Consider the following 17,910-nt stretch of genomic DNA (forward strand, 5'->3'; position numbering starts at 1 on the left):
CAAAGTTCTCGCGAAAAAATCACCTTCCCGGCGATTCCTTCACTGAGGATTTAGAAAGTATTTACCGTTAAAAGAAGGTGCTGCATCACATCGCATTTCGTGCCTCACCGTCGGCCATAATATTGTGTCCGCTGTAATATCGCGCCAGGAAGCGACCCGCATCACTTTCCCAAGCTATCCAAACCACACACAACGGCTGTGACACCCGAGACACAATCGCCGTGCGAAGAGCAGTCAATGGCGCCTGCGTGTCTGCGTGCCTGCAAACTTGGAGCCGGTATGGCGGTCGTCTGCCAGAGTCCCGGATGATGGGAGAGAGTGTAAGCGGAGCTGCTTGGAGGCCTCTGAATAAAAGCTCACCTTGAAGAGCGCAGTAGTCGGCAGTGCAGTTGGTACAGTCAACGTGTACAGTTGGATGGGTTTGCAAGGAAAGTTTGCGGAGTGGTGACGACATTGCTCTCTCCAAAGGGCCCGTCGAACTTGCGGTAAGTAAGCATAACGTATTCCGAAAGTCGATACGATTAGGCAAGCTGTACGTAACTTTTAGACGTCTACTAGTGTACCTGAGAATGATTGCTGATTTTCGCTCACTATGTTCGGTTTTCGTGCGCATTCATTCAAATTTTGCTCCATCTCTATCTCTCCTGTATATTTGTCATCTGCATAGTCTTGCCGTAACACATATCAAACTCGATTGCGGTGCCGTTTTACCCACTTGTTTATTTGTGCATTGTTTTCATACACGACATATTGTATTAAACTTGCAGTCGAAAAAGTAGTTGTATGTGATAAGGCTTTAAAAACGGAATGAAATTTCCGAATGTTTTTTTTTCTCTCCTCTGTGCCGCCATAACTGGGATCACGTCGAACACTGCTGTAAAATAACACTATACCATGGTTTGTTAGGTCAACCACGCCGCTGTCACGTTGGTGTTTGAGCAGTATGTGCTCGTTGATTGTTCATTGCTCTAGTTGCTTGTGTGCCCGTGTTGATTGTTGGTTTTCAACGTGGAAAGTAAAATATACAGGTTGTCTTTTGCTTAGACAATACAGATTTTTAAAATTCGCCATTCATACACTTATGCTCAGGTCATCTTCACACACAAACTACATGTCAAGGCGGAAGTGTTCTGCCGCAGTTTTAATGGCATTGCTGTGACTAAACAAATTGAGCTCGTTAAATAACTTCCAAATTTCCAGTTTTTATTCTATAATTAGGTTGTAGTACGTGTCAGTTTAAGGGTTACCCATTCTTTAGAGATCACTAAAGTGACACATAGTTCGAGATATTAGTCATCGAACTTTAAAGGCGACACTGTAACGGAACGGCCGAGGCGCGCAGAAATCGCTACTGGTCTTCCACGTCATGCAAGAACGGCTTTTACATAAATGAGAGAGACGAAACTTGAATGACGGCGTGCCGGGGCCCCACGTTTTCGTGAAAGCCGCACGTGATCTCTTTTTACCCGTGTAGCACCTCGCTTTGACCCGTTGTATCGGGCTCTCATCGGTTTCTTTCAAACTGGGTGCATAGAAACCGCAATATCAACTTTTTCTTTGACTGCTAACTGTGGAACTCGGGAGTGGTCACAGTGGTGATTCTCGCATAGAGACGAAATGGTTTTTCGCGTCTCAATACAAAAAGAGGCACCCATTGCACCGACACGTTTAGCTGTCTACTAGTGTGTCAAAGAACGATTGCTGATATATTGCTCACCAGATTCTGCGTTTGCGCTCTGTCATTCGCATTTCCTCGATTTTCTGTCACTTCTTTGTGCCGCTGCGCTCGGTGCACGCCAGACGCGGTCAGTCTAGATCTAATGCTCGGAATTTGATGTTGAATATATCGAACAACGTAATTTTTTAGTATTAAAATTATGTATGCCTTAAACAGGACATGCTACATTTTCTCCATGTGGATGTAGCCCCTCAGAATAATGAATAGAAAGTTAATTGAAAATTTTCGTTAGTAGCGTCAACGTTATTTGAGCTGCGAGAAAGTATTTTGCCTCTGCGTAGACTTCCACAAGAACAGAAGGGGTTGGTTCAAACGCGCCCGCTAGATGGCAAGGCCTGCTCACCTCAAACAGTTAAAAATCGAACTTTCAAAACACCCGCGCCACTCCCTGTAGTCACGTCTTTGGATTCTTTTTTCCATCAACCAAACAGAAACGAACAATCGTGAAGTTATTTACAGCGCAACACCATAAACACAGACAGGGAACGAACAACAGAGAAGCAAAAGATTACGCTGACTAACAACTATTGTTTATAAAAAAAACGGGGCGAAATATATCACGACATGCGCCGAACAAAAGGTCTACCGAGGTAGTGTTGTCATACTTATGGCGATAATCGAAATTGGCCTAAATACCTTCATTATTTTTCTTGCAGTTTGACGGATGGTTCTCTAATACACTTGCTACCTCTAATCTTAATATGATATGCTTCAGCAATTTCTCTTGTTAGTTGGTCAGGATGCTTGATGATGATGTTGGTTCTCTCAAAAATGGGATGACAACCGCATGACCTGCAATGTTTCGGTAGATGAAGTTTGGAGATCCCTTGAAGTTATAACTCATGCTCCCTTAAACGAACATTCATACACCGTTTAGGCTGTACCACGTACTCCCTACCACACGATAATGAAGCTAAATACACAGCTTTTTTTACGCATGCTTTGTACCTTTTCTTATAATTCACAGCGCATCTGCCTTTGGCTTGTTTGTTCTTCAGCGCACTACCAACCAACGGGCAAATGCTACCTACCTTATGTTTGGCGGACAAAAGAACGTCGATGCCATACCGTGAGCCTACGTTTTTCAGCCCATGCGCCAATTTGTGTACATAAGGAAAAACTTCTATTTTTTTTTCATCACAATTTGCTTGAGCTCTTCTGTGTTTCACGAGCTTAACGTTCCGAACCACCGACTCACGCACAGAAGAAATCACCTTGTCAGGATACCCAGCATCCACTAAGCGTTTCATCTGGTTATGAAAAGCTGTATTCGACATGTGCACACAAAATATCCTGAGCGACGCATTTAAGATTGTCTTTGCAATCACTCTCTTTACAATTTTAGAGTGGCCAGACTTGTAGTTTAAGATAGGCTTCACTGATCTTGGGTAATAATTCCAAGACGCATGAGTTTTACCAAAGGTTAGCTTTAGATCTAAAAACTGTAGCTCGTAATTCTTACAGACCTCGTTAGTGAAGGCGAGACCTATACCATCTGACTGAACAACTTGAGAATGTGATCAACGCCTTTATGGTGAATAGCATTGCGGAAAAAAATTACAAAATCGTCGACATAACGAAAAACGGCACTGCAGCACTTACTAAGGTGATCCTCAAGCTGCCTGTCAATGTTATCTAAAACAATGTCACAAATGATAGGGGCTACGTACCACCTTATGCAGACTCCAGACATTTGTACATAAAGAGCCCCCCGCCACGACACAAAGGTATACTCTAAAAGTAAAACGACAAAAGTTCAAGACTTGATTCTAAAGATATACCGCAACCATCGATGAACGATTCTTTATCGTTGCAAAACACAATGCAGGCTTTTACGCATTTCATAACTTGGCTATGCAGAAGGGAATAATTTAAATTTTTCACGTCAACGATGAAGGGGCTACGTAAGCTCTTCGAGGTGTTTTTCAGGTACTCGCACACAATATCAGAATTGGGTATGAGGAAAGGGTCAAATATATTCAGGCGTGCTAGGTTCCTTTGGAGAAAACGCGAAACATCTAACTGCCAGCTACCGTTTTCCGAGACTATAGCCCGAAAAGGTATGCCTTCCTTGTGCGATTTCCCCTTAAAGAAAACCTCTAACTCTAGGTTTATTGCCCTTTTTACGCTGGCTGCCAAACGTTGCAGTTGCATGTAAAGTATCCTTCTTTATGAATTCTGAAGTTATGAATTCTGAAGCGTATTCACAAAAGAGCGGGGCAGCAATTAAGAAAAACGTTCAGACATATCAGTGATAAGGTCACAGAATTTAAACACCAAGCACTATCTATGTTAGAAAGAATGAATCTGCAACCAGCTAACAAGAGAAATTGCTGAGGCATATCATACTAAGATTAGGGGTATCAACTGCATTAGTCAACCATCCGTCACCCTGCATGAAAATAATTAAAGTATTTACGCCAATTTTTATTATCTCCATAAGTATGAGAACACTAACTTGGTGAACCTTTTGTTCAGCGCATGTCGTGATGTAAGCTCCCAGTACCTATATATATATATATATATATATATATATATATATATATATATATATATATATATATATATATATATATATATATATATATATATATATATATATATATATATATATATATATATATCTGCTGTTGCGCTGGATCCTAACCAACTGACCCAATTTACTGTCTTACTGCAGAAACGAAGAAGCAGCGTTTTATTACGTCTCTTGGCGCACAAAAAGTTCTTTAGTGCAGCTAGTTCAATTACTAGTGAATAAAACAGGTGGTACTTTAACGTCTTCGGGCACACTTTGCAAATGTCCGACGCGTAGCACATGGGCTCTCGTGCATTTCTTTAATTTCTCAATAGATACAGCACTGATGTTGATGATATTGTCGTTTTAGACGTCGTCATACAGCGAGCTATCGCTCTGACGTGAATTCTTATTTGACTTCAGTGTCTCTTTAATACTACTCAAAGATCGAAAACTCAAAGCTATCGTTACTAGAATAGACTCAGTTTCAAAGCCCCATCCCTGTTATGCAAAAATCAAGAAACCTGGGAGTCAAAAACAAAATGCAGTACAAGTGAGAATTGATACCAGGCTCTCTGAGTGGCAATCAAGAATTGGTATACCAGAGAAGCATGTCAATGGTCGAAACAAATTCGGAACAAAAGAAACAATACGAATTTCTGGTAGTAGAAGTTCTCATTAATATTGCGTCCAGCCAAAAAAGCGAGACCTTATGTTTACACTTCTTTTGTTCACGTAGTAGAAAGAATTTCTTCGATCCACGCTATATTAATTATAGATGCGTAGTATAACTCCGGGCGTCAAAAGAGGTGAAACGAGTGGGTGCTAGAAAGGCCCAGTCATTACAGAGCGCTCAAACTTATGCCTGCGTGTTGCTGTACGCAAGTGTAAAGGCCCCTTTGCTGCATCACAAAAGGAACAACTATGGCGCTGTGGGCACTTCGCAACTGTGCTTGCAGTAGACAGTCTACCGCAGTTTGAAACGGCCAGTGTTGTACGCACAGTCGTTCGTTCCCTCGTGGCACGGTGGAAGCATACACCGAGACCGAAGCTATAGGCCAGTAATTGAGAAAGAGATTCGCACAGGGCCGGTTACGCTATTGCCAGTTAGCCTTGAAGGCGAAACTCAAGCGTCCTTCAAGTTTTGTAATTGTTGTGTTTTAACTGTTGTCACACATTATACATAATACTCAATGGCGTCACTTCTGCCATATCCGCCAATTCTACCGCATGTAATACTACTACCACTACTACTTCTACTACTACTACTACTACTACTACTACTACTAATAGTAATAATATTAATATTATTAACAATATTTCCAATAAAGGAAATACAATCTTTATATGCACTACGATACGCAAGGCTAGACAGCAAGCTCGCTTATGATCGTTCGTCTGCTAGCCCGTCACCACTTGGTGAAAGCGATCGGAGGCTACATAAATAAGGTTCTCAAGCTATTTATATCAGCTTTTCTGTTGGCTCATGCCACTGTGTAACCATGTTTTCGAAGTAATTAAATAATTATAAACAAACAAACAAATGAGAAGTTGCTTGAAGCGTAGTCGTCATTGTGGTTGCCGCTGTAGGCGCCTGGTGCAAAGTCAGTTCGCGTATCTCAACGTGTAGATAAATCTGCTCTCCCTCACTACGCCTTATACATGACAACCGTGTTTACGTACAAGAAACTGCGCAGTGCCAAAAACAGTCCGAGAAGTGAAGTGGGAGTACAGCAAACTATTCGCGGGAGTCGCTTGCACGTCGCTGCCGCCGATCACAACACGCACGCCCCTCGTCGCTGCAGCAAGATTGTACTGTAGCACCACTAGTTCTCATGACTATCACACGGCCAGCCTCTTCGATGGAGCTTTGAAACTGAGTTTATTCTAGCAACGTTACTAAAAGCGAGTTCCGTTCATAGCCCGTAGAATTCGTGCTGCACCATAAGTTAGCTTTTTTCGCAATAGTTTAATAGAGAACGTCCACGCAAAATTATTACGATTACGGGGGGACATGGAGTTGCGCCTTACGGATGACAGTTGAAGTAGGTACGGGCAGTTTCTTTTATTGTTTTGTTGTCCAGAATAATGCGCTTATAGAGTTGGCTCCCTATTGGGCTCAAGTAAATATGGTTCGCAATATGTCATGTATTCGGCCATTTGAAGTGGGCATTGTAAGTAATGTTACTCGTTTTCGCAAATTGCGCCTTGCGCCACACCCACCGTCAGTCACAACTACCATGCGTAGTGGTCACCTTTGTCTGTCAGCACAATCTGATAGAACAAAGTTGCAAAAGCAACTGTTTTGTGTGCATGTGCTTCTGGGCATACTTGTCCTTACCCTTTTAGCATCTTAGTTCAGTCGAATGGCAAAGATACACAGAAATAACGGCCGTTCGTGCACGATAGACTTTGCTGGTGGTACAGATGTTCGATGGGCTTAAGTGAAAATGTGATGGAGATAGTGCTTAAGGTGACGGTGTATGAGTGTGTTAACTTTATTGTTTCTCCTTTTTCTGCGCAGACAAGATGGACACTACAGAGAGTGATGCGGCAGCACCTCCAGCGAATGATGATTACACTGACGAACTCGACGACCTGTTCGTGAACCAGGAAAGTTTCAGCGGCGGCTTCTCTGGAAGTCTGGTCGACCATCATTTGCCATGCACAGCCTCCAATGACACAAGGTGCCAGATCGTTGCCAGCATTCCTAAATGGAACAAAATTCTAAGCTGGATTGAGCTGGAGCTGTGCGAGTTGCCCGGAGAGGGGAGGCGACTGGGACTCGTGCACGTCCGCAACATTTGTCATGTGTGGCCCGAAGAAAACCAAATACGGCAGGCCGCTGCCATGCTGTACTGGCTTCTGGAAACGCACCGCTGCGTGGAGTCCGTTCAGATTCCACAGTACAATGGCGATCCGGTAATGACCTATTGGTGCAGCGTCGTAATTTGCTGCACGCTTAGCGGAAATGATTCCGTAAAATCTTTGACCTTTGTTGATCCTTTGCCATGTAAAAGAGAGCGAATTCGCGCAGTCCTCCTGTCGATGAAACGCCTCGAGGAACTGAATTATGCAGTCTTCTCACCTCATGACGTGTTTCCAGAGATGGTTTCGGAGCTTCTTCGTACATCTGAGACGTTAACCGTGCTGGGTTTCACCGCACCAATTGTAAAAAAGGAGCAAAATGGGCTCCTGCTAAAAGCACTCTAGGTCAACTCCATGTTGCGAGATTTGACGCTAAGTGCCCCTGCTATTCTCAAACAGCCTGAATTGTTCTTAGAATTTATGAGTGGTACGAACGTACTAAAACACTTGAACGTGTTCGGATTCCCCTGTGAAGTTAGCGGAGATGCCATGAAACTGATATTTCAGGGCATGCTCGAGAATGGGTCGGTCAGCAGTCTTGAAGCGCACGACCTCAGTTTGGATGGTGAAAGTGTCAAGAGGGGAGCCAGAATGCTTGCGCAGAGCAAAGTGTTGCAAACCTTGAGGCTGTGGCATTGCTTCACCGACCTGCTTGGTCTCATAGATTTCATTGACACAGCCTCCTGGCTAGAAGCAATTTCCAACAATGACACGCTCGAAAATTTGACATTAGGCTTGAACGTATGGACAAGCGAGCGTTGGGAACAATTCTTTCGTGTTTTGTCACGACAAGGCAGCCTAAAGATGGCAACTCTCGTTACAGACAAATACGACCGTGATCACCTGGCCAACATCGCGAACAAGCTCGAAGAAATTGGTTGTGAAGAGAAAGTCACCTTCGTAGACTATTACACCGGTGACAGCATCTCGCTAGCAGACTGCAAATATTACTCCAAACTGTTTGCGTATATTAGGGCCAGGGACATTTGTAAGGTGCTGTCAGTTTATCAAGAGCTCTCCACATTTCCCCCATTGACAGTTTTGCACCTAGTAATAGAAGAGTGGAAAAAGGAGTTGGGCTGGCTTCTCGTTCAGTTCGTATCAGTGGCCCGCCCTCTCCAAACGCTCGAATTGGAGCTAAGAGGGAGGAGCTTTCCGACCGAATCGCACGACTGGTGGCCAGGTCTATTGCAGTCACTGCTGCGAAACAGGAGCATCATTGATCTGGGCCTAGGCGTTCACGTGGAAGACCACTGTAAAGGCGTCGAATGTCTAGGTCAAGCTGTAGCACGAAGCAACACCATCCGAAAGCTCCGTTTGTGTGGCTGGTGCTCATCCGCAAGTGACAGCTTTCTTCGAGGCGTGCACTCTGTCATCTTCGCGAACTACGCCTTGTGCCACGTGGACGTGGGGTTCGAGTTCCCTTGCTCGTCGAGTGAAGCTCACCGCCTCACTATCGTGCTTGACATCGCACGTCGGAACTGTGGCTATGTGGCACGTGCCGCCCAATTCCTGCACTGCAAACGGTGTGACACGTGAGTTCACAGCGGTACGGAATGATTTCGCCACCGTAAGGATATCGTAATGAAATCGCAATCATGTCAGATGAAAGGAGTCTTGCCCAACAGTCTGTGATTACCCATAGAATTCTTCAGCGGAAGTACAATTTTTTCTTAGTCGTGCTTTCTAGGATTGCAGTCGTACGGGCTAGCAGCTTCTCAAGGCTTCCCTGCGTCAATGATCACGTCATAATAAAAACTAATCGTAGGTGAATCATACCAATTAAGATTAATGTATATTAATGCATTGAGGAAGTACAAGCGAATAAAACTTGCATGCTTAACCAATTGAAATTTTAGAGCACATTATATATGAAGATTTAGACATGGTTAATGGAAAGAAAAGGAATTTTAACATGTCTGTGGTGTTCTCGTCTACTGACCCACAGGTCTATGAATCAAATTCCTGCTGCGGCGGCTGCATTTTCGATGGAGGCAAAAATGCTGTAGTCCCATGTTCTCATATTTGAGCGCACGTTAAAGAACTCCAGGTGGTCAAAATATTTGAAGCCCTCTATTACGGTGTTTCATATTCATATGGTGATTTTTTGACGTTGAACACTACATATCAATGAATCCACGTGCAGGTGGTGAGCTCATGGTAGTTGTGATACCTAAAAAAAGTGACATATTTATTGCTCTATGACAGCATAAACATTCGCCTGGGCCTTTTGTTGGCGCGTGGATGTTATGCGAGTGCACATATTTCGACGAAATCAATACAGCCAGCATTTTACCGCATGCGCGAAATTTATTTCGCTTTATTTCCCTACAGGCCCTGTGCTGCCGCTTTCGACCGAGTACACCGGCACCCAGCCATCGTGGCAGAGCTCTCCAAAGTACTCTCCATCTCCGTAGCCGACGCCATGGTCGCCGTGAGTCGGCGATTTCGAAGCATCGAAGGCATGCACGAGTTCATGCGACTGGCCGGTGTCGTCAAGACACATGTAACGTGTCAGCCACGTGATGACAACTTCACACAGTTGGACGTCCTAGACAAGCATTGCTGGGCTCACCTAAGACAGTATTTGCAGCTCGACGACGTGGTGTGGCAGTGCCCGTCCACGACGAATGTGATTAGCCGTGTTCAATTCTAAAGTGAGGCCACAACCTTGAAGTACTGGCGTGGCTATACATGAGCACGAAAAGTTTACGCTAATAAAGTCTGATATTTTCTTTCAACAACATAAGTTGATGGGTGTCCTCTTCATGATTTCTCGCTTGTCATTAGCAGGATAATAATTGGTAGGGGGTGTAATCTTAGCCGTGCGCGTGTGGGAGAGAGAGGGGGCAGGGGTGTAACAGTTGCGCCGATTGCGCCAATTTGATACATTTAATATTTTTTGCCCCGAGCTTCGCCAAAACAAAAAAAAATGCTTTGACTGCGCCACGCGGCGCCAAAATGCCTGACCAGCTTCAAAATTATCTCACGTGCGTCAATTGTAGCGAGAAAATGATGGAAAAGTGGCCATATGTTCTTTGCGTCATCAATCAAACTCTGCGGCAAACCCTAACCGCAAAACACGTTCTAAGTTAGGTAGTTAGTTCAGAACACAGGCGAATCGCCATCGACCAGATGAAGTACAAAACGAAGTAACAACGCCTTGCGCCAATCGTTCCGCGGGCCCACCGATGCGACCATTGGTCTGCGGACTAGAGCGGCTACCTAGTGGGTCCACGAGACATCAAGCCGGAAAAAAAAGTTGCCGCAGACACCAAGAATTCACGGGAAATATTAATTTCCCATTCAGCAAACGTGCGTATCACATTTCGAGCATGTATGCCGCGTTTTCCGCTCGCGTAGAGGTTAAGATGAAGATAGACAATCTGAAGAAGAAGTACCGGTAAGTACATGAATATACTTTGGGGCGTATTTGGCATTTCATCCTGTTGCTGCTGAAAGTATTCAGAGCATATATACACATAAAGTGGCGGTGTTTATTTGTGCGTTAGTTAGTTTGTTCTACTCCAGATAGCGTTAGCCATCTTAACTAAGGTTGCTTTTGCGCTTTGTAACATCGGCGAACCGTGGTTTGCACTAAGCGTGGTTCAACGTGATTAACAGTGTTTGGTCTTAATCGCGCTCTCTTTGGCTGTGTAACATGGGTATTAGAGATTTTGTGAACACCCTCATTGCCAGCCAACACGATTGTTGCCATAGGAACGGCACATAAATCATTTTTCTGGCTTGCTGTTGCGTCATTCATCGATAGATATCTATCATCGGGCCAATGGGTGCGCGCCATTTTTACTATAGCTGGTCGAACGCGCCTAGTAAGCAAGCGTAGAAGTTACGCCCTATAGACGTCATACTCTGGAGTTTAGCGGACACGCAGCACCACCTGTCGACGCAGTTTTAAGTAGTGCAAAGCTCAACTCCCTTGCAGAGTTTGCTGCGCAACCAGGTGCAACTAGAATGTACGAAACAACGATCGAGCAAAAAATAGGTGTATTTGCACGTTGAGCACTTGAAAAAAGAGCTACGAATTTCTCTGCTAGTCGGACGCGTCACTGAACCACCGTGAAGTGCTTGCTGGTTCACTCGCCAGCACTACGGTGAAAACAATAGCAGACGCAACAGCTTGGTGCTCTACAAAAAAAAAAAGACCGTAGTCGACGCTAATGATGTGCTGTGAATGGCCACGAACGTAAATGACTTCATTTTCACTGATTTCCGCTACTATCGCGGAGCAGAACTGCGAGAGTGCTAGATACGGGTCGTTGCGAACGTGTTGGGTAAGGGAGTTACTCGCGTTCTCCACAGCCATTCAAAAAAGAAAGTATGATAATGCACGTGTCCTGATATTATTTTCAGTTGCTTTGACAGAGAACCGTGGCGACTTTGATTATGAAGCTTAAAAGAGCCTCCGACCACGCCCCGTGCAGCAGTAGAGAGCGATGCGCGCGATAGGCATCGTACACGCCATGACCACTTACAATCTGAAGTTGTCGCCACCACACAGAATTATGTGTGTAGGGCTTCCAAGACCTCAAGTTCCGGATTTTTTAGGAAATGCGAACCCGTATGGCATACAGGTAGATTTCAGAGGTCTCAGAGAGAGCTATCTCAGAGGCCTCAGTTTTTTGCCTTTCGTTGTACAACGATAAAGTCGACACGCATGTATCGCCATTTGCAGTATAGACAAATAGATGAGAACCATCAAGAGAACATTCTAGCATCCTTAATAAAACAGTTCAACGCACAGGAGAGATAGACAGACAACGCACTGCAAAGGTAAAAATCGCCAGGATATTCATGCCTGATGAAGCGAACTTCGTACCACTGATCGTAAAATAAATCTCTTGTGTATGATCTTCAAGAATTAGGCATCAGGCGTACGCCCAAGTTTAATTCATTTAGGCCTTACAGAAATTACGCCGGGGTACTTACCTCGGGCTCGATGTCATGCGATGCTCCCACACACTTAAATTGCCAGTTGCAGTACGCCTAAATTACTGAAACATCTTTCGCATTGTACCCGCAGTTTGTTTTGATGAGCTTTCTGAAGCGAGGTTTGATTGAAGCAAGAAGCTTGCCAGGTCCTTGATTTTCATGAAACCGCGCCTCAAGAGAAACGAAAGAGGAAGGACTGTGCGAATTCGCTTGCGGAAGGCTCTTTTTGAACTACCCATACATGGCCGGCACGTTGATGGGGGTGCTGGTGGCGGCGTTTTTTGCAGCAACGCCTGGGCAGAGTCCAACGTCTATACTATGACTCGGCTAGACTGCTCCTGCGTGCGCATTTTTTTCTTATGGCCTTCTCACCCATTGCAAAAGCAATGGGAGAGTTTTTGAGTATGTTTCGCCACATGACGGAGGTAGGGGTGCTGCGACTCTGACCTTGCATCTCCTGTATCGCATACATGGCCTAAGAGTGTTAGTCGATATGAAACCGCGGAAGGGGTGTTCTCGACGGAAACAAGGAGAGGGATTGTTTGAGAAGTTGGGGTTAGAAGGAGGATCATTTGGTTAAAAATACACTAATCTTCACAGACGCCTTGCCGCTTAATGGAGGTATGCATGTGCTCGTAGAAGATACAGGAGGAAACATAGTGAAATTGCGGATTATTCTGCCGTCGAGAGGCACGTTTCAGGAAGCATAAAGCACTTGGAGCAATGAGAGATAGATAGAGAGAGAGAGAGATTTTATTACAATATTCCCATGCATAGCCAGATTGTTATGCGGTTGCTCCATGTCCCCAAATTGTGTTTCTACAAAACCATACACCATCGGCCTCTCCTCCTTCAGCTGATCTTCTATCTCTTCCCACTTCATCCTATTTCTGCTACCCTGCATAATAATATACTCTACGTCTGAATCACCTCGGCCATCGTGGCTACGTCGGTTTCTGTCCCGGACTCTACTTGTCTTAGATATTGGTGCCACTTTGGAATCGTAGCTGTCTATACCACCTGTCAAAGAGTCTGCCTGGTTGTTATCCTAATTACTAGCTATCGTGCACCACGAATGGCCCGCATGCCCCCCAAAACAGCTATTACGCGTCCTGCATGTCGCCCATCCACCTCATGACCTAGCCTCTCATCGAAGTGAATTCTGTCTCGTTGAAAACCACCCCACCTATGTAAATCTCTATTTCCACCACCTCAAAGCCTTTCTCTCGACTCATCCACCATATTTCTTGGTTTGGGTTGACAACCGCTCTTTGCAGGTTGCTGTCACGCACTGGCACCTCCGGTATCGTGCATATCATTACCTGTACTTGGGGGAAAATGGCGCACATATCATCGACCCCTCTTGCCAGTGTTGTCACTAGTCCTGCCATATCTTAATTTAAGACATCGTTTAAACCGCCTGCAATTATCACGAGCATTCATTCTTGAGCTGTAGTTTTGAGTTTTGCCCTCGCTTGACTTATGACTGCTTCCAGCTTGCATCCTGGGAACGTCCCTATTCCAACCCTCTCGTCGCCTCTTACCCTCTCTTTAATTGCTTCTGCGCATCGATTTAAATTCGAGCCCCGACGGTTATCACTTGCTGTGACTTTTCAGATGGAGCGTCCTGCACCTGGGGGTTATTTGCACCTGTGAGGACGGCTGCTCTGTCTCCTCCCAGCCCCACAACTACTTCGCTGAAGCTGGCTCTTGCGACCATTGAACCGCCTGAACCTGTTTTTTCCAAGCTTGCTTGCTCTTTCTTTTCTGCCGTTCTGGTTTCCAGTGCCCTACCATTCTCTCCGTCGGCCGCTGATTTGTTCACCTCCGCTAGTGCCTCCTCGGTGGACTTCAGCCTTTCTTCCGCACACTTTGTTTTCTCTTGCTCTGTTACCAACGTACTATCCAGGACGGTGATTCGCAGGAGCTGTTCACTCTGGGAAATAATCATTTTCTCCGTTTTTTTCTCGACCTCACATTCCCTACAATTAGAGTCAGCCTCCTCTATTTTCGCGTCTGCAGTTACGTCAATTTTCAAACCCACCCCGCATCCTGAACATTTACAACCTTTTCACTCATGTTTTTTGACACGATTTGTCCTTATGAATTGTCCCAATCGGTAATTACAAAACATGGCATACGACGAAGCCTTCTCTATAAAAAAAAGTCTATGCTGTACTACAAAAATTTGCGTGTTCGGTGTACGTACACACAAGGGGCAAGATAAAAAAACTACAAACACGCACACACAGAGAAACTAGTGAATACCTGGTGACTGAGCTCAAAAAAAGCCGGACAATGTAATAAGTGCAACAAAGGTATTAACTGCTCCCTTATTAGTTAAAAAAGCTAGCTCGAAACATGCAAAACCAATTATCTGCGCAGTCAATCGGGAGCACTAATAAAACACGTTCATCCACCATGCCCGTCTCCACGCGAGATCAGGGTCACAGCGCCCCCTCTAACAAGTGGCGAGAGGCAGGTACTACATCGATGCGAAGGCCCTAAGAAGCGAGCGCACAGGTGCAGTACAGCCTGGCCGTGCTTGAATCTAACCTCCCCGCCTAGGAAACAAAATGGCGGGGTAGCGGTTCGAAAGTCCTTTGGCCTTGTTCTAAGCCACTCAGAACGCTGCTTAAGAGCCAACTTCGCCGCAATACATATTTGTGTCGCGAAAAAGTGTTTTCTGATTTGGAAGGAGCTGTTAGCGCTAGTCGCGGAACGCCGCACATTTCGTTACATTACTCACGTATGTATACACTGCGTAACTGCCAGTACTAGTGTGATTGCTGGCGTCTAGAAGAGTTGCTGGAAATAATTTAGAGCAGCGAATGACACTTCTTCTGCACCTCCCTCCCCTAACAAGAAAGAAAATCTTGCGCGCCATTTTTTCTTTTCCCATCCCTACTCTTCGATTTTACAAATCTAGGGAATTTCAAGGTCACCAGCTTGGTAGAGCCACATTTGAATTCACAGAATGTGTCAAAACATTTCGCAGGCACGACAAATGCTAATGTGGACTTCATTGTTTGCCTAGTGGAGCAATTCAGAATGCTATACTTTTATGGAAATGGCAGTGCTCATGTTCACCACACACGATTTAGGTGGGTTGAATGCTTAGTACATATATTTTTTTAAAGCAAGCCTTCCTTGTCTTACTGCTCAAAATCTGGTCTTTTATAGGAAAATTATTTGCCCGTATCCTGCTCCAAATTTAAATTCTAGTGCTACAAAAGTAGCATTTTGCTGCTCAAGAAATCGCTCCAAATTTTATTTTGGCTGTTCCACCCTTGGAGGGGGGGGGTTGTGGTCTCTCATGTGCAGTGGTTGGAAACCTGCGCCGATTGGAAATTACAGCGCCCTACTGCTCCAAAGGGGGCTTTTTTGTCTAATTTGCGCCCTTGCTGCGCCACAAGGTGGTATCGAAACCGAAAGCTATGTTAACAGCACGCATCGTGAACGAATATTAAGTTATGGTCGCCATATCGTACATGTGCGCTACTGCATTTGCGCAGGGTTACGCTGCTGCGAAAGCACGGAATCGTCCGATCAATTATTCCGACTTCCGCGTGATTGCGCTGGTGCCTTCTGTGTTAAGATTGATTGATATATGGGGTTTAACGTCCCAAAACCATCATATGACTATGAGAGATGCCGTAGAAGAGGGCTCAGGAAGTTTCTACCCCCTGGAGTTTTTTAACGTGCACTGAAATTGAGCTATTGAAGTAATAAGCTTTCAATGTTGTGTACGGGGGCTGGGACATAAGCGTGCACGAGCTTCCCTTTCAGGGGAGGGTCAAAGTTTGTCTCAGCGCCGTCCTCCCAACCATGTCAATCTATAAGAGTGAAATTTGCGCCTCCATCTCGCCCTTTTTCTATTATTTCAACGTATGACGCTGGTTTTTCTCCCCTCCTCCCGCCCCAACCCTTTGTCTCCGTGACATGCCTTCCTTGTCTCTGGTGCAGTGCTTAGAATACTCCCAGATTGTGCGGGCAACTCCCGTAGTCGGACCGTTTCTTGTTTGTACGGTTGTACTCAAAATCTCTCGGGAATCAAAATTTTTGTTCGTGCTTGATCTAGCCGCATCAACAGAAATGCAGGTAAGTTGGCTCCAGGCTTTTTGCGAAACCACCGCATTTTAATATAAGCAAATTTAGGAGGAGTTCATCTAAACGTACAGAAGTCTCAATGATGGGAAACCACGTGAAATACGTATTCGTAAAATTCCCCTGCCAAATTCCCCTGTGTTTATTGCATGACTTCCTCTGTGTCAGCGAGACCGAGACCGAAGTGATAACCAGAGTTCCAAACACTTTTCCTAACTTCAGCGTGTGAAATGAACTTCAGTACCAAAACCATCGAATGAAGCCCGAGACCAGCTTACTCTAAGCTTCAGAAATACGCCTGCGACCGGCGCCCTTACTGTATTCTACAGAGCGTGGTTGCCACAACCTCTGTGGACAAAACCACGGTCGTTCTTGTAACAATCATGTTTGGCGACGACGCTACTGGCAGCACTCCGAAAGTGCGCTGGTGTTCAACGCTCTACCAGTGAAAACAACGCTGCTTTGACAAGACCGCAGCAGATGCGTTCATAGATAGCATAAAACAACAAAGTTCTGAAGGCACATGCGAAGCCAACACACGTGGATTGAAAAAGAAACTACAGTTCGCTGCAACCACGGCGCACAAAACCGCGGTCGCCACGACGCGATAGCGATCTATGAGCTCCTAGGGAACGTCTTGGAGTAACAAAAAATCGGTTCCAAATCTGTGTGTTACACAGCAAATGTAGTCGAAAGACAATAGTTTTGCGTTTGGAGAGAGTGAACAAAACGTTTATTTGATGTTCTTCGCAAGAAAATTGGTGAAGGGTATTCTGGAGGCGCTGCGTTAGAGCGCCTGGTGCGTGTAGTGGAAGTGAACGAGCGCATCGAGGCACCTTAGACACAAGCGCCATCTGCCATCTTGCAAAACGAAGGCGTTCAGACCGCGGAGAAAGATGCGCGCCAGTCTCGGAGGTAATAAGGTGTAGAACGCAAAGCGACGGGCAGGTTCCACCTCAATGATGTCGTAACAAAGCGTTGGAAACAACGTTTTTAACATCGCGTGGCACTGTCAGAATAGTGCGCTAAAACCCTACATGCCTTAGAGTTACTTTTGTGTACCTCTTCTAGTATAAAGGCAAACATGCAAAACTTGGAAGTGTTGTTATGGCGCCTCAGATATGCGCAATAATTTCTTGTTAATTGACAATCGCACAACTATGAACGCTAAACCTTGGGGAATATTGGCGGGCGCTGCGAATGGGGTAGGCCGTTTGGTGCCGTTTGAGGTATCGTTAGGGCGGACAAACAGACGAATGTACACACAGACATACAGACAGACCAAAATTTTTCCGCAGAAGGTCCCCAAGAAAGACTATCATCTTTAAAAATTACAAGAGTTGTCACTCTGGCCAAAAGCGATGGTGATACGCAGCTTCACGCCGGCCGTTAGATGGCAACACAGCACTCACTGCTTCTAAGAAATACGCATGCTAGTTATTTACTACAGTACATTTTCTTGTGCATTGATTGATTGATTTGTGGGGTTTAACGTCCCAAAACCACCATATGATTATGAGAGATGCCGTAGTGGAGGGCTCCGGAAATTTTGACCAGCTGGGGTTCTTTAACGTGCACCCAAATCTGAGCACACGGGCCTACGACATTTCCGCCTCCATCGGAAATGCAGCCGCCGCAGCCGGGATTTGAACCCACGACCAGCGGGTCAGCAGCCGAGCACCTTAGCCACTAGACCACCGCGGCGGGGCCTTGTGCATTACACATCTAC

At 45.3% G+C, this 17,910-nt stretch overlaps 1 protein-coding gene across 3 annotated transcripts; it reads left to right on the plus strand.

The window, feature by feature from the left end:
- The first annotated feature begins 395 nt into the window (after nt 1-395).
- On the plus strand, nt 396-9,870 carry LOC142777220 (uncharacterized). Of its 3 annotated transcripts, none has more exons than XM_075881543.1 (3): nt 396-485; nt 6,778-8,670; nt 9,456-9,870. In XM_075881543.1, exon 2 carries the CDS (start codon nt 7,476-7,478, stop codon nt 8,658-8,660), a length of 1,185 nt encoding a protein of 394 aa, XP_075737658.1. In that variant the 5' UTR covers nt 396-485; nt 6,778-7,475; the 3' UTR covers nt 8,661-8,670; nt 9,456-9,870. The 3 variants fall into 2 exon arrangements, 2 of the variants coding, with proteins under 2 accessions (XP_075737658.1, XP_075737659.1); XM_075881544.1 differs by having other exon boundaries at nt 6,778-7,175.
- Nucleotides 9,871-17,910: the final 8,040 nt, after the last annotated feature.

This window comes from Rhipicephalus microplus, chromosome X, assembly GCF_043290135.1.
Source record: "Rhipicephalus microplus isolate Deutch F79 chromosome X, USDA_Rmic, whole genome shotgun sequence".
In the NCBI taxonomy this organism is placed as follows: domain Eukaryota; kingdom Metazoa; phylum Arthropoda; class Arachnida; order Ixodida; family Ixodidae; genus Rhipicephalus; species Rhipicephalus microplus.